Source organism: Enoplosus armatus, chromosome 2, assembly GCF_043641665.1.
Source record: "Enoplosus armatus isolate fEnoArm2 chromosome 2, fEnoArm2.hap1, whole genome shotgun sequence".
NCBI lineage: Eukaryota > Metazoa > Chordata > Actinopteri > Centrarchiformes > Enoplosidae > Enoplosus > Enoplosus armatus.
Window position 1 is genome coordinate 19,380,835 of NC_092181.1, and position 22,775 is coordinate 19,403,609.

Genomic DNA, 22,775 nt, shown 5'->3' on the forward strand with positions numbered 1-22,775 from the left:
TTGATTCCGGCCCAGGGCCCTTTGCTGCATGTCATCCCCTCCCTCTCTCTATCTCCCACCTTTCCTCTCTATCTCTGTCAACCCCCTGCCCAAAAAGAAAAAACAAATAGTGACTGTGACTTATTTTCTTTATTTCCTTAAAAGATTTGCTACAATGATTCTTTAATTTGCATACCATAAAAATTTATGTAATATTAAAAATAGTATTTAATACAAATAGTTCTGATACCATTTTCTCACTGCCAGAGAGATGCCTTCTAGCTTCTCAGCATAAAACTACAAAGAGTTCATAACACATACTTAACGTTGAACCCTAAATAAAAAGCTACAATGACTTTGTCTGTAAAAAAAAAACAGAAAAACAAATTTCATTGAAATTTAGCAATGAATACTGTCAAAATCTTAATTTCAAGATAAAAGCTTTAGTTGGTTTTGCCACTTTCATAAATAAACTTCTTGATGTTGGTGTTGATCCAGTCGCTGAAGGCAGAGACGCGGGTGAACACTGAGGGTTTCTTGTCCTTGATGCAGCCCTGAGGGCCAAAGCTGACGATACCATGAACCTCCCAGGTTGTGTCTGTTCCGGCGGCTGCACAGGCAAAAGGACCGCCAGAGTCACCCTAAGGGAGAGCAGGAGAAGTAAGTCACCAAAGATTTACTGTAAAGGAAGATACACTGGTGAACACTTGATTTTGGCGGCCTAAATAAATCATCTCTGTGCCCTGGCAGTTTTCTTCAGGGAGGCACATGTCAGTGTTGTGTTTTATGAAGCTCTAAATTTAAAAGCCTTCAGTTCTGTTCTGAAGTGTTTTTCTAAATGTCTAATCTTCCCACGTCCCAGCTTGCACGTTCGCTCATTATGGCAAACAAATAATGCTCCTATGTTCTTTTGAAATTGTGTAATTGTGGTCCAATTGTGGTCCAATTACGCCTGAAAACCGAACAGCCATTTGCTATCAAGGCTGACTGATCACAAACAAACAGTTTACATGGTGTTACATAACAGAGGACCCAATCATGAGAGGTCAATATGCTCATATAACGTGTGAGAAAAGCTTGAAGAGGATTTCAACAACCATCATCAACTAAACAATTCCAGTGTGTCAATCAAAACATTTTTTTCTGAATGCGTCCTCTCACCTGACAGGCTGACTTGAGCTCATCTGGGGACTCATAGCCGGCACAGATCATGGAGTGCCTGAGGGTGTCCCACCAGTAAGTAGGTTTACTGCAGGTCTGGAAGTCAATAATAGGGAGGGCTGCCTGGTTTAGCTTCTCAGCCACTTTGGGGAACATGTTACCTAAGATAGAAATGAAAAATAAAAGCTTATGTTGTTGTAGAAGGCATAGACACAGAGATGTATACATTTACACCAATATATAGTCCACTATAGTCCTGGACTCCACTTTTACACAACATCATACTGGCGCAGACATGAGATTCAGTTTCAGGAGCAGCAATGATACCTACTTCTGCAACAACAGTTACCTCTAGTTCCTGGAGTTTTAACTACAGCTGGAAATTGAAATGCATGATCACTTCTACCTTTCTCGTCTCCCCAGCTGGTGACAAAGCAGGGTGTCCCAGCAGGCATCACAGCCCCAGGTGTGGGCAGACAGATGGGGCTGATCTCCCTCGTCATATTGACAGGCTCGGTCAAATGCACCAGGGCAACGTCATTGGCGACGTCACTGCGATCCTGCTCGTAGACGAACCCCTCATGGCGGATAATACCATCCACCTTATAGCATTCCTCCGCTGAGGGAGCGTCCATTGAGGAGCTCATGTGGTGCTTCCCCAGGCACATGCGCCAGTAGGAGGGTTTATTCAGTGGGCTGGAGGGTTGAAGGTGAAAATTAGAACTTGTTTTACTTTTCCCTTTGGCTATTGTGCAAGCTGGTAGCCAAGATAAAATGAGGACAAATAAGTGTTTATAAGAACTGATTTATAAGCCTGCTATAACTGATCTTTGTGGCAACTTGGGGGCAGCGACATTGACATATCACCTTTTAAGTTGATATAGTGAACATGTTAGCAAACAGTTGCTTATTTACACATCCAGCAGTTACGGACTAACTATAACATTTGGAGTCATGTCTGTCTGTCTATTAATTTTTCTTCAGCTCAGTTTTTGGTCTCTACCAACTCCTGAGGGAAATATCTGTATCTTTAGCTGCTAAATGCTTCACTATGTTTACCAGCTAGTCGCTAACTGTGTCTGTCTGCTGTTTGGTGCCTAGCAGGTAGTGTACAGTGGGCTTTTGGAGCTGAAAACAGCTGCCTGCTGCAGCTGAAAACGACACAATAAGAGTGATGACAGTGAAGCAAAACAGTAAAGTTGCGGCCGGACAGTCAAACAATGAGCTGAAACTCACTATAAAGCTGCAGATTCAGGTGATAATTCTCTGCAGGTTCATCAGTACAAGTGCCTCCTTTCACATTGTCACATTATTTTCACATTTCATACGTTGTTGTGCTGTAGGTCGTTCTGTAGTTGTAACTTACATCATGAAACAGTGAGCAGCAGTTAGGATCCATTCTTCGTGAATCAAAGAACCTCCACAACCGTGCATGTAAGGTATGGGAAACCCTGATGAAGCCTGGGGAAGAGAAATACATAATTGTTCAAAATAATAATAATTCCTCTCTATGACTGTTAGTCAAGCACACAGAGAAACAGCAGTTGACAGTACCTGCATGGAGACCTGCCAAGGCCAGGAGTGGGGGATGGCCTCCTCCCCATTAACCACCCTCGGGGTGGCTGTATTGGGTGTCACTTCTGGGTTTCCACAATTTACTGGCCAATCTGGGGAGAGAAAATGTACAATTAAATTATCTATAAAGCTATCATCTGTTATCATTCGTTCAACCCGTATTTATACAGGTATAGTCAATGGCAGACACAATTAAAACTTCAAAGTTCAGAAATCAGGCGATCCAGTTTCAGATCCAGCTACAGTTTAGTCCACCTGAGGGGAGCAAAAACATTTAAAGGCTCCATTTTGAAACCCTACATTTGGCCAGGCCCACACTCACTGACAGGAATGTTGTCCCAAGGGTTAGGAAGTGGAGGAGGTAACGTTGGGATAACACTGGTGTCAGTGGTCCAGTAACCACGAAAACCCCTCTGTTGATTGTCTCCATTACTAAGGAAGCGAATTATGACTGTGTTGCTAGGGATGACGATGTTGGATGGAGGGGCAAAGCCGCAGAATCGACCTGCAGAACAGACAAGATGTGAGACTTTGAGAGGAAAAACAACACAAAATGGACACAAGAGAATTTGCAGCACTGTGACCAACCTAGTAATACCATGCTTTCTCCACTGAAGATCTCCACATAGTCCACACAGTTTCCCAACACGTTAATAGCTTGCAATTCAAAGTGAGTGAAGACTACATGGACACTTTCTGCAGAAGGAATGGTGATACGCCATGTGCACACAGACTGGGCTTGGTAGTCACTGGGCCAGTTAGGAGAGGTGATTTCACCTTGATTACCACTGAAGCTCCCTCCACAAGGAACTGTGTGTGTGTGTGTGTGTGTGGACAATAGGGAAGAGAGAGAAAAAAAGAAAAACAGACAATGAGATACATTAGTTTTGGCTGAAGGCTACTCCCTCAGTCTCTTGTCAGGTTCAATTTTCTCCTGTCTTACCCTCTGTAGGGTCCACTGCCCTCCAGGAGGCACTGAAGCCCGTGTCCACCACCTTGTCATTGGATGAGAAGCTGATGTGAAGAGTGTTTCCATCGCTAACCAGGTCTTTAGGGGGTACATGGCTGCAGTGTGTGCCTGAAGAGAAATGAGGATGAAGAACTTTTTTTTTTAGGGAACCTCTGTTCTAAGAGCTTCTGTATGATGTTATGAGTATATTAGCATATTTATTGCTAACTTATTGCTTCTTTTTGTCCTATTTTAATATTACACATGCATGACATATCTGCATGTATACAGCAAACATAAAAAAAAAGCTGCTGAGTGGGAAAGCTGCATACTCGTAACGCTGATGCATTCAACTTTTTAGGCAATTTTTCCACTTAATCTCTTCAATGTACAGTGACTGAGAAGGTTGACTTGCCTAGATGTGGTGGGGGCTTGGGTTCTTTTTAGTGCTAGTTAGCAAATGTTAGCATGCTAACTCACTAAAGTAAGATAGTAAACATTATACCTGCTTAACATCGACGTGCTAATGTTGTCATTGTGAGCATGTTAGCATGCTGATATTAGCATTTAGCTCAAAGCACTGCTGTGCATAAATACAGCCTCTAGCATGGCTGTAGTCTTGAGAGATTCATGATTGGGATATTGACTGGGACACATTGTATTTTCTTGTTGACATTTTTCTATGTATATATATTTATGTATATATGTATTGTTTTTCTATTTTGCAATTTTTACTTAAAAATACATTTATTTTTCACACACTGACTTTAAAGATATATAGTTTCAATTTCGCTTTCTTTATTTGACTGTAAATATTGAATTCAAGCATTATGTGTGAACACATAGATTTGTATTTTGTGGATTCCTTCCCCATTTGAATGGAAGATGTTTTCTGTTTTGACTCATGTCCTGTATTTTTGTATGTTTTTGCTCATTGGTTTCTTGATATGTGCATGTGTCTTTGTTTCAGGCCTTCCTTGGATTGGCCTCTCAAGTTGACTGCCCTGATTTGAAACACCTGTCGTAGTTAGTATAAATACCAGAATCAAAGTTATGAGTGCTAGACTTTACTGTGATATGTCATTCATGCATACTAATAGACTGCAGTAACAGTGCTCGAGTGTTTGAGAGGGGGAGATGTGGTGTAACATAAAGCAAAGTAATCACATCAGTGAATGACTCAGCAAATTCCTTATCAGCTGGAGAGAAAAAGTACAGACCTAGACTTCCTGCTCTGTCTCTGAGGCTGACTTTGTCTTTTATGCACAACTGACTCTCCTCCAGAGAGAAATTGTGGAAATGCAGGTGGACCAGTTTGCCGAGGGGCACCTGGATGTTCCACTGGCAGCTGGCTTTGTTGTTGTAGCTTCCAGGGTAACCCATAGAGGACACCGTGCCTCCTGTGCCAACCAAGTCCTTTGGCCCTCCACAGCCAGATGCTACACAGAGAGGACAGAAGGTGAAAACCAGCAATAAATTCTGCCTTTGTACCATATTTAGTTTTTGCGCAAAGTGGGTCAGTGTAGACCAGCTGGATTCATACTGTGCTCATTGTAGATGTCTCTGCGGATGACATTTTTGATCCAGGGGATGTAGGCAGAGGAGCGGGTGAACACTGAGGGCTTCTTATTCATAATGCATCCAATAGGGCCAAAACTGGTTATGCCATGAACTTCCCAAGGACCACTAGGGGTATCCTGGCACACCAGAGGACCACCTGAATCTCCCTGTAAAAGTCATGAATCAACATCAAAAGCTCATGTTGTTAGATACCATTTGTGTAAAGTTAGATGTATAAAAATAATCTAATTGACGATCAGAATGGTGTAAAACCTTCGTCATCTATTAGTCCTGTACTCTTTCAGGACTTGTTTTACCTGACAGACAGACTTGAGCTCATCAGGTAGGGTATAACCACAGCAGATCATGGAGGTCTTGACCTGGAACCACCAGTAATCCGTCCTATTGCAGGTGTCATACGGCACAACGGGCAGTGCAACCTGGTTAAGGGCCTCTGCAACTTTAGCATTCATTGAATCACCTGATAATCACACAAAACAATTCAGGTTACAAAAACCTTCAATTTGTCACACTGAGGAGCATAAACACAGCAGGTGTTTGCACATTAAGTCCAGCAGAGGGCATGCAAACTATGCAACAATGAATTTTTAACTTGTGAGGGGTGAGTGTCTCCTGAGGTGGTGTATTATTGTATTATTTCAGTGAATAAAATAATGTGTTTAAAGTAGTTAAAAAAGTGTGACTAGCATTTAATATATGAGTATAAACATGCAAATATGAACTGCATGTGCAGTACCAGTCTCATCTCCCCAGCCGGTGGCGTAGCACTTCTTGCCCCCAGCTAGGACTTCCTCCTCGGAGGGAAGGCAGGCGTACGAGATCTCCTCACTGGGCAGCACCTCCCCATCCAACCTGACGAGGGCAATGTCAAACTCCACCGTGGGCACTGTGGGATACTTGAAGCCTTCATGGCGATAGATACCAGACACACTGAAGCAGCGTTCACTGGGCTCTGTGTAGGTCAGGTTGTGTTTGCCAAGGCACATGCGCCAACGCTGCAGCTCATCAGCGTATCTGGGTAGGAAATCAGCAGATGAATCGATAAAAGACCGAGATACATGTCACTGTCACCGCACCATATAAGCTGACAGGATATTGGAGTGGCATCTCTTTGCACTGTGGGAATTATAGTTTTAGTAAAACAAGTACATTTGCACCGCAAACAACCTTGGTTGTACTGCACCACACCTCTGTGGCACATAACCTTGTAAACATCCTGGCTCACAGCAGAAAAAGATATAGTGCAAAAGCTCCTCAGTGCACCAGCATCTCTTTCTCTAAAGGGCACTGTAGACCATTAGCTGAGGCGTTGAGGCATCTCTAACAAGGCATTGCTCTTGCACTGCAATAAGCCGGAGGTAAAAGCACAGACACCAATAACTGCCTTCTGAGATTACGCAAATGGGCCTCCAGAAAGTTTGAGAAAACCTGACCTACTGCACTTCTGCATCTTCAACTTGAACATTTCAAATGTTTTTTTTATATATATGTACTGTAGGCGAGAATGTTGAACAGAGTATTGACCTTATGAAGCAGTGGGCCGCTGTAAGTACCCAGTTCTTATGAATGAGAGTACCACCACAGGTGTGGGAGAATATGGGCTGAGGACGACTCTCCGGCCAGACCTGAAACAAACACACACAGACAAGCAGAAAAGAAGTCATTAAAGATATTTGCACATTGATCATTAAAGATGATATACACAGTTGACTGATGTCAATCTTTGTAGTGTATATCCATGCAGTCAGTCAATCAATTAATATGAGATATACAAAGGACAGAGGAGGATGGAACAAATTCATCTTTGATATCACGTTATGAATAAACAACAACTTGCCATTTTGAAATCCCTGATATTCTCTGCTGTAAATTCTGATGTAATTAGTTGCATCTTTATGTGAATTCCCTACATTTATTAGCAGAGTCTCTCACCTGCATGGACACCTGCCAGGGCCAGGAGTGTGGCTTGGCTGCCTCTCCATTCACAATGCGTGACACAACAACAGGAGGGATGGCTGGTTTCCCACATGTACTGGGCCAGTCTAGAAAATGAGAAGAAAAACCATTATAATCTCTTCTGTGTCTGGTTGCATGTACAAATTTGTTTGTGGCTCGTTTGTGCATAAACAAAGCCTGAATATACAGTACATGTCTGCAGCTAACAGATAAGCCTGTGTGTTGCAGGGAAGTGGCTTTCAATCACTGGCTCTCATTCAAATTTTTAAAATAATTTTCCAATCACATCAGGTTGACACTGCTGGCCACAGTGAGCTATGTCTGCAGTATTCAGTGTATCTTCATGCAAACATAATACTATCCGCCTGCTGCAAACAAACAATGGGTCCTGAACTGGACTGAAAAGCACCATTTCCAGGCCAGACTCGACTTGACATGACAACATCAGCACGCATAGAGTTATAAATTTCTTTTGGTCTTCCAAGGAGTTGACATTAAATTGTCCCAGTCACTCTTATCCCACATTTTCTTCTTCTTCCCTTCATCTCTCATTCTCTCTTTCCTTCCTTCGCCCCAACACATAGGGCACCTCTGGTCAGAGCCTCGGTGGAAAAAAACCCAGAGGCAACAGAGTCCATCTTTCAAACTCTATTTCAGCAATTGGCTTGGCAGGAGCCTGGGCCACCTGGGGCTCATCGCTGGGTGAAGAATGAGGATCGGGTGACAGCCAGCAAGGAAGGCAAGTGAAGCAATAGGCCACTTCACATTGTACTCTCAGCACACCACATCACCTTGTTTTACTGCACATCTACTGTATTTACTGCAAGGAGGAGATGGGGGTGGGGGTGTGGCGTGAAGAAGGGATGAGGATGAGAGGAAGCATGAATCAGATGAAGATAAGGCTGGCCTCTGTGCAGCTTCCAAGGAGCTGGAGAGATGTGTAAATCAAGAAACTCAAAATATCAAATGTAATCACACATACGAAATACAATATTTCACATTGGCATAAAATACTTAGCCACACTACAGTATAGTGCAACTATGTGAAATATTGTAAATTATTATTTTCAGTATAAATTACTCTGTTGACTATCTTTCGATTAATAAATGAGTACTTCTGCCCATAAAATGTCAGAAAAAAGAGAAAAATGCCCTTCGCAATTTCCCCAGAGCCTCATGTGTTAAAATTACCTGTTGTGTCCAAACTCAAAGGTATTAAGTTTACATTTATTACATAACAAAGAAAAGTAGCAAATCCTCATATTTTTGAAGCTGGAATTAGCATTTATTATGTTACATTGTCACTTAATTGTATTAAATTAATTATTCAAATTATTGAATTGTTGTTTCAGCTTTAATGTTAAAGAATAAAGCTGTGTTGATAGACTTTTTGCCCACTTGGGGGCAATGTAACATGCTGAAGACACAACACCATCAATTCATCATTGGTAAAATGAAAAATATTGATTAGTGCAGCTTTAAATGTAACATTGTAGTGCAATGCAGATATTAGCAAACTGTATGAGGCTAAAATAGATACTCCACCTATGGGGATGTTGTCCCAGGGGTTGGGCTGAACAGGTGGCTCGGTGGGAACAGGCAAACTGGAGTTTGTTGTCCAGTAGGCCCTGAAGCCTTTGGCCTCAGTGAACAAGTCTGCATGGAAACGAATCACCAGCCTGTTGCCTTTTGTCTCGATGGTACTAGGCAGCTCAGTCCCACAAAATGGACCTAAAATGTGTTGAAAGAATAATTTGTCAATTTTAAATAAAGTAACACATGGGATATACAAGTACTACTGTAGATACAGTAGCAGTGTAGATACACAGTTTTATTAATTAGGATTAAAACAGGGTCAATGAATTAATGGCTGGGTCTTGCTTATGACTTCAGTGTGATTGACTATCATGAAGAATATAAATAATTTTGGGATCATCATGTAGTAACTCCACAAACAAACTTACCGTGTTTTTGAATCTGCGCATTGATGTCGTACACCATTATGTTATCAAAGCATTTGGACGACAGGAAATCTTTGGCTTCTAGGTCAAAGTGGGTGAACGTCAGGGTGATCTTTGTCCCCAAAGGCAAAGCAATGTTCCACATGCACTCCGAGTTAGCCTTGTAGTTCATAGGCCAGTTCTGGGACTTGATAACCCCTGTTTCCTCTTTGGAAGAAAAGCCACAGCCTTGGATTTCTGAAACAGGAAGAGGGAGTGATTGTAATTAGGTAACTGAGAGAGCTTCATGCTAAAGTAGAAGCTTCATCTGTTAACCATTTGCTCATTTATTTACTCATTTAGTTGGTGCTGACATACAGTTTTGGTGAGTATAAAAAAAGTAATGAAACATAAAAGCATTTCTGGCTGTTAACACGGGCAATGGTGGAAAGTACTAATTACATTTACTCAAGTACTTAAGAATAGTTTTCAAGTATTTGTACCTTAATTGAGTAACATTCCATTTCATGCAAATTTATTGGTTTTCTTAACCAGATTTCAGAGAGAAATATTGGACTTTGTACTCCTCTACATTTTTTGACAGCTATCATTTCTACTTTCAATAAATATAAAAAGATTTTGCATACAAAAGAGTACCTGGCTACTAAAATGTGACAGATATTGTAATACATTAGACTATCAAGCTGTATAACAGTTGAACATCTGCTGCAGCTTCTACAAACCATGCCTGATAGTCATGATAAAGACAAAGATAAAGGAGTTTTATCTTGTTTTTTATGCTTCATGCTGTACTCTGACCTGTGCTTTGACAGCGCTCACACTGCTTATGCAATGACTTTGCTGTTTTCATTAGTATGTGACAGAGATGTTTTATGGTATAGTATTAATGAGGTGTTGAGCTGCTTCAGCACTGTGTGCCTCAGGTGTGAGTGTGTTCCTGTGTGTGTGTGTGTGTGTGTGTGTGTGTGTGTGTCCTCTGTACCTGTGATATCCTCAGGATATACAGCCTCCCACTTGGCAGAGAACCCTCGGTCTGTGAGGCGACTGTCGGACTGGAAGGTGACAGATATCGTGTCACTGGCACTGACCACCACTGGGGGAAGGATGTAGCCACAGTGTGTGCCTGAAAATGAGGGAGAGGGAGGACAGAGGTAAAAAATGGAGGGAAATGGAGAGTCAGGAATGGGGGATTGGTTCAAAGAAGGCAGTTAAACAGATAAGAGAAAAGAGGTAAATATTGTAACCTCTATTGGGTGTAAAACAGTGTGTGCTAGTGTGAGGCTGAGTGCGTTCAGTGTAGTTGGTGGTTGATGGATGGGGATGCTGAAGCACTAACAAATGAAGGTGACTTTACTGTCTGTGAGTGTGACTTCATCAGCTACTGAACACAAAATCAGGTGAAACATTAACACTGCTCCTACCAAGAGCTAACGGACACAAAAGATAGCACAAGCTGGTAATGTTAGCAAACTTTACTGTCAGACACATAATGCTCTTTAAATGCAAGATGCAGCTTATTTGTGCAGATATGTCAACTTCTGAGGAAGAGATATTTTTGGGTAACAGAGGATAAGGTTTTAGCAATCAGTAGCATTTAATGTGTGATTCTGCAGAATGTTAAATAAGATCGAACGTAAACAATTATTTCATATGCCAATTTATCTCTTTCATGCTTATCTTTTGGTTTTTATTTGCTGACAAAAATTGCAGTACATTCTGTTTTAATTTTCAGAGGTTACTTTTTATTTAGTTGTGATCATTAATGAATATTTTTCATCACGGTTTTGAATGATAAAATAATGTGGCCAATGTATGCGTAAGTGCTTGAAAAATAAATGCAATGAACAGTGTTCCACTGTTGTGCATTGCATCACACAAAACTCTTTATACATACTATAAAAAACATTTTGTGCATTTTCACACACAGTTTGCCTGGAATCATTAATCATTTCTCAATAACATACGATCATATCATTACGATTCGATTTTGAATCGAATTGAGTTGAATTACAGCCCAGCCCTACCCTGCTTAGAAATGACAACTCGGGGTCCAGAAAGACGAATACATAGAAACAAAGCCCTGATATACAGTTGAGATTTATATGCTAACATGTCAACAAACTTAAATATACAATAGACAAAGAGAAACATGACCATCTAAGTCCAAAAATGTATTAGCATATATTATTAATTGCCTTTCAGCACTCCTGAGGGAAATATCTCTATCTCTTACCTTGGTAGATGTTTGACAAGCGTTTACCATATGGACCAATAAACCAAAGCAATGAGCTGAAAGCTTTCAAAAGCTTTGAGAAGCTGCAGATTCATGAGTTGATTCCCTGTGGGATCTACAGTACTAACATTACAGCCCTTTCCCATTACAGAGAGACATTTGTTAGTTGTAGCTTAAAGCAAGCCATGCAACTTTTGCTAAAGAGCAGCTATTACAGGAAAATAGTAAAAGCACATGAAGTAGCACAAGTAGAGATTGCCCATAAGGTCAGTAGACTGGCTCTGTAATGTCATTAACACAGCAGTCTCTATCTAAAGTTAGCCACTAAAAGCTACTGGTCACACCAGACCAAGTAAGGCTGTAGCGGCAAAACCCCAGAGTGTATTGATGTGAGTCACAATGCATCTTATAACTTATTAATTTAAGTTTTCATTTGTAAAAAGAATATTGTGTTTTTTGTATTTCTATTTTTATGATACATAGATTCTGATTTAAGGGATCTTTGAAGCTAATGACTTTCAGACTTCTCTGGTTTTCAAAACAGACCTCAAGCTGCTTCCTCTCAATTCTGCTTTTCATTTCTCTCTGCATTTTGCTTACAATCACATACCCCCATGAAATCACAAGACACACCACAAAAACACTCTCATCACCTATCTATGTGCGTTTCACAGAGAGCGCGTGCTTGTACCTCAGCGCTTTAGTCCTTGAGAACTCAGCAATAGATAAAGCTGTATCAGCCTCACTGCAGCCACTGAAGTGAATTATTATTATAATTAAGGAGAGGTCATTTATAGTTTGCTGGGCTCTTTGCAAAGAAGATCCTAATCAACAGTTTTACAGCAGAGGACATATATTGAGCTACACTGTAGTCCTAGAGCTGTTATCTTGCAAAGGTGCAACAAACACAAGCGAAGTCCTCGTATTTGATGACAGGTTATATTCTAAGCAGATGCATATTAGCTGCTTGTTGGGTTACTTGTTTTCTGTGGCTGTCTTGGTGACTGACCACACAAATGTGAGAAGAAGGGGTGTTTTTACTTCATAGTGGCTGCTATCCAGACTTCACAAAGACAGACATGACAGAAAAAGATGAAACAGTTAAGATTTTGAGGGGTCAAAACAAAGTTAACGGCACACAAATAAGCAGAATGCCAAACTTGTAAAAATTTAATTGTAAAAATAAAAATAAAAAAGAGTATAAGATTAAGTTATGGCTTACCTAGTGTGCTGTAATTATCCGAGATGACCAGTTTGTCCTCCTTGCATTGTCCAGTCTCTCCTGTGATGGCCATTTCAGTGATCTGCAGTTTTACTAACAATCCTTTGGGCACAGATATCTTCCAGGAGCTGTTTAGATGAGCAGGATATGGATTTGGGAAACCCAAGGACTGAATCACTCCTTTACGGCCCTGGAGGATTACTGGACCACCACTTCCTGCCCAATAACAGCAGAGGAAGTAATGCTGAAAACAATATTTTAGTGTATTCACACCTCATTATATAAATTGTCTTTAAAAGAAGCAAAACAGGATCAAAAGCTGGGCTCTCAGTGTTTCTGAGCTGCATTTAATAGAGTTTATGCTCTTACTTCTCTTTTCAATTGATGAGGACCGGCTTGCTTTGATACAAAACTGCCCCATGAACAGGTTCATTATGTAGTACCTTAATTGGCCACTGGAGAGAACTGGTCTGTCTGCCAATAGCTTTAATACAGTGATGAATAGATAAACGTCAAGGTGGATCTCCCCATTCCTACGCACAGAGCTCCTTTTCCATTTATCCTTATTTGATAGCTGTCACTTGATTAGTGCAGGGAAAACTGCACAGGGAGGCATAACAGTTATGTAAGGTGTATAAACAAGCTCTCCGGAAAGGAAACAACCCTGATTGACCATGTGAGTACATAGATAATGATAATATAGTTTATTGTGCATCAGTATTGACTTTAACGTATAGCTGATTATAGTTTGGCAGGCTTATAAAACAGCTCTGAAGTCAGCTAAATAATCGATATTGATGCTGTTATTGGGCAGTGGACGCAATCAGATATATCTGATGTTGTGTATATATATATATATATATATATATATATATATATATATATATATATAGTATACTAAAATCTAAATGTAGAGACATGCAGGGAAGGGTAGCTTGGCTGAAAAAGTCAATTGAGCCAAACTGTGTCAAGGAATTACAAGTAAATATGGATCCCAGCTTACTGATTTATTTCAAGTGTACAAGAGAGAAACAGAAAAGTAGGTTTGGAGAGAGTGCTTACCAGATGATGTGGGAGCTGGAGAGGTTTGTGTGGTGGGTCTAGTTGTGGTTGTGGGGGTGGGTGTTGTTGTGTTTGCGGGGGTGGGTGTTGTTGTGGTAGGGATAACGACAGGTGGATGGATGGTGTAAGTTGCTTTGAATCCTTTAGAAGTCAAACGGTTGTCTGATTTGAAGCGGACCGCCATTGTGTTGCTACTGGACTCCACTGGCTTTGGCATCGTCCCCCCACAGAATTTACCTTTGATGGATTATATGTCAGTGTTAAAAAGTACTAAAACGATCACAGAGGTTATTATAATAACAGCAACATCCCCAAATTTCAGTTTAGAGAATTGACTCAATGCCGCTTTAACAATGAAGTCCATGCAGACAGACTTACACTCATTAAGTTCAAAATAGACTCCAGAATCCATTGTCCAACTTCTCAAACTTTTAATTGAGCTCATCTTTTATTCATGGATCCACACAGTTGACTTTACTAATGTTGAACAAAGCCCACAATCTATTCTGAAATTCTAACATATCCCTTTGCCTTATAATCACACATACAGCTTTGACTTAATCTGTGCTTATGTGTGAAAATGTTGTGATATATTTTAAACCCCCTGTTAGTCTCATACATGCAAAGTACACTCGTGTTTTTCCAAAGCAAATTCCTCTTGTGTTCCTCACTGGAAACACTGGAAACATCTATGATGTCATGCTTACCTAATGAAGAGGAGCCGGCCTTATAGCCATCATAGACCTGAATGAAGTCTCCACAGACCTCAGGGACCAGGTCAAAGGAAGTAAATGTCAGTCGAACCCTCTGGCCTTCAGGCACCGTGATTCTCCACTGATCCAACATAGAAAGAAAGCACAAGCGTGCACACACACACCAATCATTTTGTGTAGACAGATAAGTTTCCCTTTAAACATAAAGAGTGCAAATGGCTACATCCACCGTGGGTTCATAACAGATGATTCTTTAAATCAGTCCAATAAAGTCTCATTGATGTAGCAAACTGCTCTCTGCATCACTCCTCATATTTTCAAACCTCTGGTCTCTCATGGCTGCAACATGAGCTGCATTTTGACACACTCTCACTCATAACTAATTTTATCACTGATTCAGCTCTTGTTTGGACAGGTGGTGACCTGTCAAGCTAAAGCACAGCAAGATGAAATCATGATGACAGCCAAATAACACCATATGACTCCTTCGTCCAAACCTGGCGGGCAAACCCTGACATCAAAATTGACTCTGATTTAATTATCAAAATGATCACCGATCAAGACCACAAAATGTCTGTGTTGAAATCCATAGCTAATGGATTTAGTTTGTGATGCTAATCTGAAATCTTTAGGTTTGTTTAGAACCACATGCTAATCAATACCAGCACACTGTGTATGACACTATAGTAAATATATATTCAGGACATATTCCTAGTATTGAGTTCAGCTAATTTGCACAATCCACAACTCAATTCTCTAGGAATAGAAAGAACCTCTGTAGCTCATCTGTTTCTGTCTCTAAACTGATCCTCTTTTGTGATCAGCAGATTTTATTGGCATAAATTAACATTATAAGTGACAGCAGTTTAAACCTGAATTCACCTCATCAGTGTACTTTATTAAAGGCCCTTAAATTACATTAAAAACACAACATTGCACCTTGTGTTCACTCTTAAATTGATTGACTTAATCTTTTAATCCAAAGACTTAGAGTAGACAACAGCTAAATCAAGTAATGTTTACACATACCGTAAATTAGGAAATACACCTGATTTGAAATATACATATTTTACACATTGCTGAACTTAATGAAATCCATACAAAGTTTCTTTCTGTTGCTGTAGCAATGTCTTCCATGTCTGTATATTAAGTATAAAACAGGAGGCAGTTGGCAAAATAGCTTAGCGTAGAATAAAGACTTAGGGAGAAACTACTTGCCTTGGTCCATCTAAAGTTTAAAAAAATGTACCACCAGCACCTCAAGCATTCATGCAATGTTGGCGGAATGGGAAGAACAGTCTGTGGGGGTTTACACACACATTAGGCTTATTCCAAGGTAGTTACCCCACTGCTGATGAAAACAGCTGTCTCTGGACATTATGCTATTGTTATGTAATGATGTAGCCTGTAAAACCAAAACAATGAGCTGAAAGACGCTCAAACGCTCCGTAAGGCTGAGGTGAACGGCAGTTAGGTGATAATTCTCAGTGGGTTTGTCACTACGATCGACCCCTTTCACATACATGTAGTCATGCGATCCATTGTAATAAAAAAAACATCAACAATAGCAGCTTCAAGGGAAATGTTGGTAACAATAGTTCAACTGCTTAAAGAGAAATATTTATTCTGAGGTAAATATTTATTTCCAGTCGGTCTGCACACTGTGCAGTATGGTGTACTACAACCTAACATCCTCAGATAAAGGTCAGCAGTACTTCTTCAGATGTAAAAAAAAAAAATGTAAAAAAAAAAACTGTTACCATGTAGCCATCACATTTGAGCTTTTCTTGTGTGTCCTTGCTCGTGTGTGGCAGTACCTGGTATAGTGCTCCATTCACGTAGTTCTGCTCTGCGAAGCCGGGGGTCATCAGATCCCCCTGGTCACCTTGGAGAAAGCCACCAGCTCCGGCTATTTCTGGCAGCAGGGATGGAGGGAGGGCACTTCAGCTCCACAAACACCTCAAGGATACCTACAATACACCCCTCCACCCCCACCCCATTTTCATTTCCCTTCTCCTGCCCCTCTCTTCATCCAGCACCAGTCCACACAACACTTTCTGGGTCAATCATATACGGTATGACAGATATCCAACATTATACCAGAGTCAAGGCAATTTTCTTGCTGAAATGGATTTCCACTCATTGTCTTACCTGATGTGAGCTCTGGAGCCACAGCTTTGTAATGAGCCTTGAATCCTTGGTCTGTTTTTCTGTCATTGGTGTCGAAGTACACAGTCAGGCGGTTTGTAAATGACACCAGCGGCTGAGGTTTGGTGTAGCCACAGTATTTACCTACAAGTACCACACAAATTATGTACAAAGAGACAGCGCAAATCTGCACAGCTTATTCTTCTGCAATGAAAAGAAGGGTTAATTGTCAAAACAGAATATCACTGAAAGATCATGAGGCCGTTCATTTCAGAGGGGCCAGACGGGTGGCCAGGGGTGGCACAGCCCCCCCCCCCCCCCCCCCCCCTTAAATCTGATTAGCCACCCCTGGTGCCCTCTTACTCTGGTGGGGAGACACAAAATGTTTTGTGTGTCTTTTAGTCTGGGTGTCTGGCTCCTATGTAGGAGGGGTGGGGGGCCTTTTACATGTCCAGGGGCCCATATTCTCATAATTTGTCCATGGCTGTCGGCTATTTGGAGATACAAATAATGGATATTCATTGATATTATTTCATATTAGAATACTGTAAAGTTTTTTTATTTGGCATTAATTTATTACAATGAATAAATATTGTAACTACTAATAGTAAAATGTGTATTCTTGACAAGGCACATGGCTGTTTTTTACACATTTTGCAAATGTGCCCCCCTTATTTAAATCTGTTAATTTGCTAAATCTAAATAATTAAGAGAGAACACAAAATGGGGGATGGTCAAAACTCTTCCAGATGAACAGAAATCAAAGATGTCTGCGCACAAAGTACACTGCTCAGTGAGTACTTTTGCACAAAGTACACTGCTCAGTGTGTACTGTGCTGGTGAGTGCAGTGGACCAGCAGGACTGTGTGGCTCACTGGCTGAGTCTGCCCATGGATGGGCTGATTTGGGCATGACATCAAAGCCGCCACTGCAAGCTGAAAGAGCTGGCGTATGTGTGCTTCTGTACTGTATGTTTACATTTATCTATCCAAAAACTATTTCCTTTCCCCCCTTAGGTTGGAATTATTTTTACCAATGACTCCCAGAGAGTCTTGCAGTGTGATGAAGTCTGACGTGCAGAGCTGGGTGTCCTCCAAAGCAAACTCCTCAAACCAGAGATGGATCACCTGCAAAAGAAACATGCAGAGGTGTTTTATCTCTCTATTTCAAATCTGAGAAGCTGATAAGAGGGATGGGTTGCTGACAGGGAAGGCAAGCGAGGCTCAGTGTGAAATATGAGGGCATGCATCTGTACATACAGTATGTGAGAGCATGTGTACCCGTGTCTGTGTGAATGTATGTACAGTATGCACATACAAGTGTGTGCCTCTGTATGTATGTTTATGTGTGTTTAAAGACAGCAAAAGGAAGATAGAGACACAAAGAGACGAACAGGAAAGCAGCCACTGCATCAGGCAGGCAGGAGGGCAGCCATGCTAACAGAGAGAGAAGAATCAAGGCTTTAGTTTGCTCCTGTGGGTGTGGGGAGGAGAGCAGAGGAGAATGAAGGAGACAAGGCAGCCATCTGTCTGCTACGCTGCCACTGCATTCATCCCAGCTGTCCTCCGCTGCTTGGCCTCACATAAGACAGTTTCCCCAACAGTAACTTGACAAACTGATTAGACACCAGGCACAAACACTATAAAAGACCCTGTCTGAAATAGAGACATGAGTGAATTGTTTTGATCAGTATTGTCCTCAAAAAAAATAAAAAGAGATAAGATGAATGTGTTGGAACTGGTTTTCAGGAGGAAAATTATTTTGTGCCATTACAGAATAATCTTGTGTCTTCAGCAGTTCGCGTTTCTTTTGTGCCTTAAAAATAAAAATCATGAAGATGTATTGATAAACACACTGTATTGCTCACCTTCCCTATAACTCAGACAGAGACCTACATAAAAGCTGCTTTCTTTATTCCCAAACTGGAATTCTCTGCCTCTGAATCTGAGGACAGAAACATCAATTGAGGCTTTTACATGTAAGCGATTATTAAAAACTCACCTTTATAGCCTTTTACCTAGAGTCTGATATTCATTCTCAACTTCCACTTCTTCATTATGTAGACTGCTGATCAATCTTAGAAGATTACAATCATTAAAGGAATACCGATTTAGCATTGCATACATTACCCACAATGCAACTCAAACGCAAACGGTTCGGTGGCAGATTCAGTGTGTTATGCTAATAGCGGCTAATGTAGCCTCGAGCTCTGGCACTGTAACTCCACAGAGGTGTCACTGACTGAGGTTTGCATGAGCAGGGATGCTGATCCATGTCACCTTGCCAGGGTCCACAGTGATGTCCCAGGTGCAGCTCTTTCCATTGCCGTAGCTATTGGGATAGTTCCAACTGGTGAAGGTGCCTGACTCTCCAGACAGCTCCTGAAGACCACCGCACCCTGAGTCCAGACCTGGAAATGTACGACAAAGGAGGACACTTGTTAGTGTGTTATGTATTTATAAATTATAGCAACATATGCCTAAAGAGAAAAGAAGACAAAAGCCTCTTCCACTACCCATTACCCTCTCCTATTTGTAGGTTACAAAGTGCTTTGGAAACTCAAAAACAACTTTGCTATACCTGTAATTGCTGCTTACTCAGTACCACCATTATTATTATTAGAATTGTATTTTTAAGTAAAAGATATTAGTTTCTTGTTACCTTAAAACAAGACTTAAAGTCTACAGCCACGCTAGCAGCTCTGTGAGGCTGTACTTAGGTACAGTAGTACTCTGAGCTAAATGCTAACGTCAGCATGCTAACATGCTAACAGAGACAATACTAACATGCTGATGTTAAGCAGGTATAATGTTCACACTATGCTCACCATCTTAGTTTATGCACGTTAGCATGCTAACATTTGCTAATTAGCAATAAACAGAAAATACAGCTGAGGCTGGTGGGAATGTCATTAATTGCAGGTATTTGGTGACTGGAAACAACTGGAAATTTTGGCCTGACGGTGGACTATTAAGTACTTACTATTAAACTATTAAAGTCCAATCAAAACTTCCATTAAGTAATGGTCAGATAATCATGAACTTAACTACCCAGTGATGTATGATGTACCACTTTACATGGGGGTGCACAAACAACAAGAGTAACTAATTATTAAGTAATTAGTAATGAATGAGTGGCTATTAGTTCATGGTAATCAGAAAGGTTGTTATTCCGATTCATGGACACTACTACTACATTAGCTGATGATTCGTTAATATAATATCTCCCAGTCTGTTCTGTACAAACTCATTATTATCTACTATATAGTCCTCAATCGTTTGTGAGTTATTTAGGAACAACTCATAAACAATTCATTAATTATCAGGTTGCTCCTGATTAGTTCCTTTCTTTTTCCTTAGTAACTACCGACCAACTGAAACTGCCATCTTCAGAGCCTTGCAGCTAGCGTGGCTAAAAACATTATGTAATGTTTATTTGTTATTGCACAAACAACAACACTGCAGGTTAAGAGGGGAAACATTTACTATAAAATTCTAATAACTAAAAAACCCTTATGGTATCTGCAGTGAAAAATTAGAATCAATTGAGATGCCTCGGTAACAGCATTGCTTATACAGTATGTCATCTCCCACAGCAGCAGCATGCTTTCCCTTGTGGCTGGAGCAGCTTCTGTTTGGGAGTCTGGAGCTGTGTTTAACAGCAAAAAATATATTTTGTCATTTAGACAGAACATAACCGTCAACATAATCACATTGTTGTTCTGTTATGTAAAACAAGCCATCTCGTTTTTGGGGGGGCAATGATCCTTTTAATGCATTTCAATTGATGCAACACTGAAATAGTGCACGAATAAATGATACAGACCAAGTGACAACAGTGTGCAAGTCGTCAATCCTCATTGCATGTCCTACCTGCTAACACACTTGTCACACTGACAGGTGTGCAGAGGACTCTGATGGCAGGTAATGCTAAAAGCAAATTGGTTCAGCTAATATTCATTTCACCACTTTACTCCTCTCATGCAAACCCAAACAATTCACCCACTTCAATTTCCAAAGAAAACAAGGCAGCAGAAATTTGTCTGCTCTCACGAAGCCATTTCACACGGAATAAGTCTTTTTTCCTGCATGAGATCAGAATAAATAATGGGTTTTTTAAATGAAAAATGAAATTGGAAAGAGATGAAGGAGAGGTGGAGGAAGAGGTACTACTTGGTGTATTGCATTGCAGTAAACACCATAGTAGTGATGACACATACATTATTACTATGAAATTACTGGGACAGTACAGCCCCTCCCCCCTTTGATTTCCTGCTAAAAATCCTGTTCTCATATTTGCTGCTGAAAAGGTTGTGAAAATATTCAAATTAGAAGACTACAGCCATGCTACTGGTACACTGAGTAAAATGCTAACATGCTGATGTTTAGAGGGTATAATGTTTATACCATGGTCTCCATCTTAGTTTATTATATTAGTATGCTATCATTAGCTAATTAACAATAAACAAAAAAACACAGTTGCAGGTAGTTGCACAACTGGACATTTTGAAAAGTCAGGGGGTTCACCACAGTTATCATAATTTGATAAATTGTATACTACTTAATGTTGGAAATCTTGTCAGTATTTGTAACAATTAATACAATTTTGCATTTCCACATTTGGGACAAATTCGTTTGATAGGAACCACTTAAAAGAATTGATAACTCTCTCTTGACCCCGTGTTTAAATCACTGTCAGGTAGACATTTACCTGTTTAGCTGTAGGGGAGTTTTTCGAGGTACAATTTCACAGATTTATGAAAAAGAATGATAAAAAAACTGGAGAAGATTTGTGGGCCTTTTGTTTAATTTCCTACAATAAAATTGACAGTGAAAAACCCCTAATGGTGAAATTTGTCATCGATCAAAAGAGACCGCAGGTCCTATTTGACAACATGCTTTTAAGTGTTGCTCAGTCACTGATGCAGTGGCCTCGGGAAGCTCTCACTTTAGATTTTCTATCGACTTCACCGTCGCTGTCTTGTCTTATTGTATTTCCCCACAGCTGCAGAACTGTTCACTACAGTGTGTCTACATACAGGGGCATAAGTGAACCCTCTAAATTCTATGTCTTGTTGTGAAATGTTTACCATTGCAATGATTGTCTTATGATTGTGTTTTGACTGAATTACTGTGATGTTAAGGATTATTGCTCTGCTGAGTTTAGTTGATTTTCATCTTATCTGAGGAGGACTTGAAAGTTAGCAAATAAACACAAGAGATGTCAAAACAGCATCAGCACAATATTGCAGCATATTTCAAAGTGTTGTACCTCAGATACATGTTGTTTTGAAATAGAATACAATGTGTTTACACACTCACCTTCTGCATGAGTAGAAGAATCAGTTTTGTCAGTGACGTAGACGACCAAAAGGCCGATGCAGGTACCAGTCATGGCCACGAAGAGAAATATCAGACACTTTTGCCACACATCCATTTTCACTGGAGATGCACTAAACTGTGCCTCGTCCATTAATTCACCAGCTTCTTACCAACACAAGGAGGGCCGCGGTATATCTGAAGTGTGACAGCACAGATGAACCTTGAGCTCCTTACAGCTATTACAGCACATGCCAGCCTGAGTGGACTTGATGTAACTGAGCCATAAATCATACAGTATCATAATGACAGGTTAATGAGTATTGATGGTGTCCCAATGAAGAGGTCATCAGGATATCTTTCAAGGGAACTGATTGAAATACAAAGCAAAAGGCAAATCTATCACCTGAGGCACAGAATAGATGGTTTCAGATGTTCAATGTGATCATTTTGCACGAATCCTCTGAAATATTTCACAAGACCTAATTATTAACATGAAAATTCACTCATCTAGTTCTATGGCTATAACCCGGAAGAAATGAGGGGATAGGTTCAGCTGGGATAACCAAGGTGCAAGTAAAATTATGCAATATTACAGTATTTAGGTCTGTTTAATTAGTTTTATTTTTAATCTTAAGGATGCAGTTTGGAAATCAAGTGCTGTGTCTTTTATTCTATGGATTCATTACAGTTGAGCAAAACAAGCATTTTCTCAGCTGTAAGCAGCACATTCATTATCTTAAAAACTGATGACTGAATGTTTTATTTATAGCTTTCATAAAACACTGATTTATCAGTAGTCAACACATTTAAATCAGCAGAAAGCCTTGACCAGAGAAGGCCAGAAATTATGTCCTCAGTGTTTTTATTTTTTGTGAGTTTAAGCAACCCGGAGTTTAGACCCACAGATGGGTATG

General features: G+C 40.4%; 1 protein-coding gene across 1 annotated transcript; it reads right to left on the reverse strand.

Annotated features, from left to right (window-relative positions):
* Positions 1 to 422: 422 nt before the first annotated feature.
* LOC139290808 (ovochymase-2) lies at positions 423 to 21,976 on the reverse strand. Its single transcript, XM_070912673.1, has 25 exons — positions 21,862 to 21,976; positions 18,820 to 18,950; positions 17,574 to 17,667; positions 16,544 to 16,684; positions 16,210 to 16,307; positions 14,387 to 14,513; positions 13,680 to 13,916; positions 12,618 to 12,833; positions 10,145 to 10,285; positions 9,166 to 9,399; positions 8,747 to 8,932; positions 7,178 to 7,287; positions 6,770 to 6,870; positions 5,982 to 6,259; positions 5,542 to 5,705; positions 5,208 to 5,391; positions 4,885 to 5,103; positions 3,659 to 3,793; positions 3,328 to 3,525; positions 3,038 to 3,244; positions 2,695 to 2,807; positions 2,507 to 2,601; positions 1,547 to 1,836; positions 1,141 to 1,301; positions 423 to 620 (listed from the first exon to the last, which is right to left on the reverse strand). The coding sequence occupies exons 1-25, from the start codon at positions 21,974 to 21,976 to the stop codon at positions 423 to 425; spliced, it is 4,173 nt and encodes a 1,390-aa protein (XP_070768774.1).
* Positions 21,977 to 22,775: the final 799 nt, after the last annotated feature.

Bases quoted from the DNA above. Each gene is read 5' to 3' on its own strand.
- LOC139290808 (XM_070912673.1), bottom strand. From the start codon at position 21,976: ATGGATGTGTGGCAAAAGTGTCTGATATTTCTCTTCGTGGCCATGACT. The intron at 3,526-3,658 runs GTAAGACAGGAG...ACACACACACAG, and splicing joins GGCAGTGGACCCTACAGAGG to TTCCTTGTGGAGGGAGCTTC. The intron at 1,837-2,506 runs GTAAGTTACAAC...TCAACCCTCCAG, and splicing joins GCTGCTCACTGTTTCATGAT to CCCACTGAATAAACCCTCCT.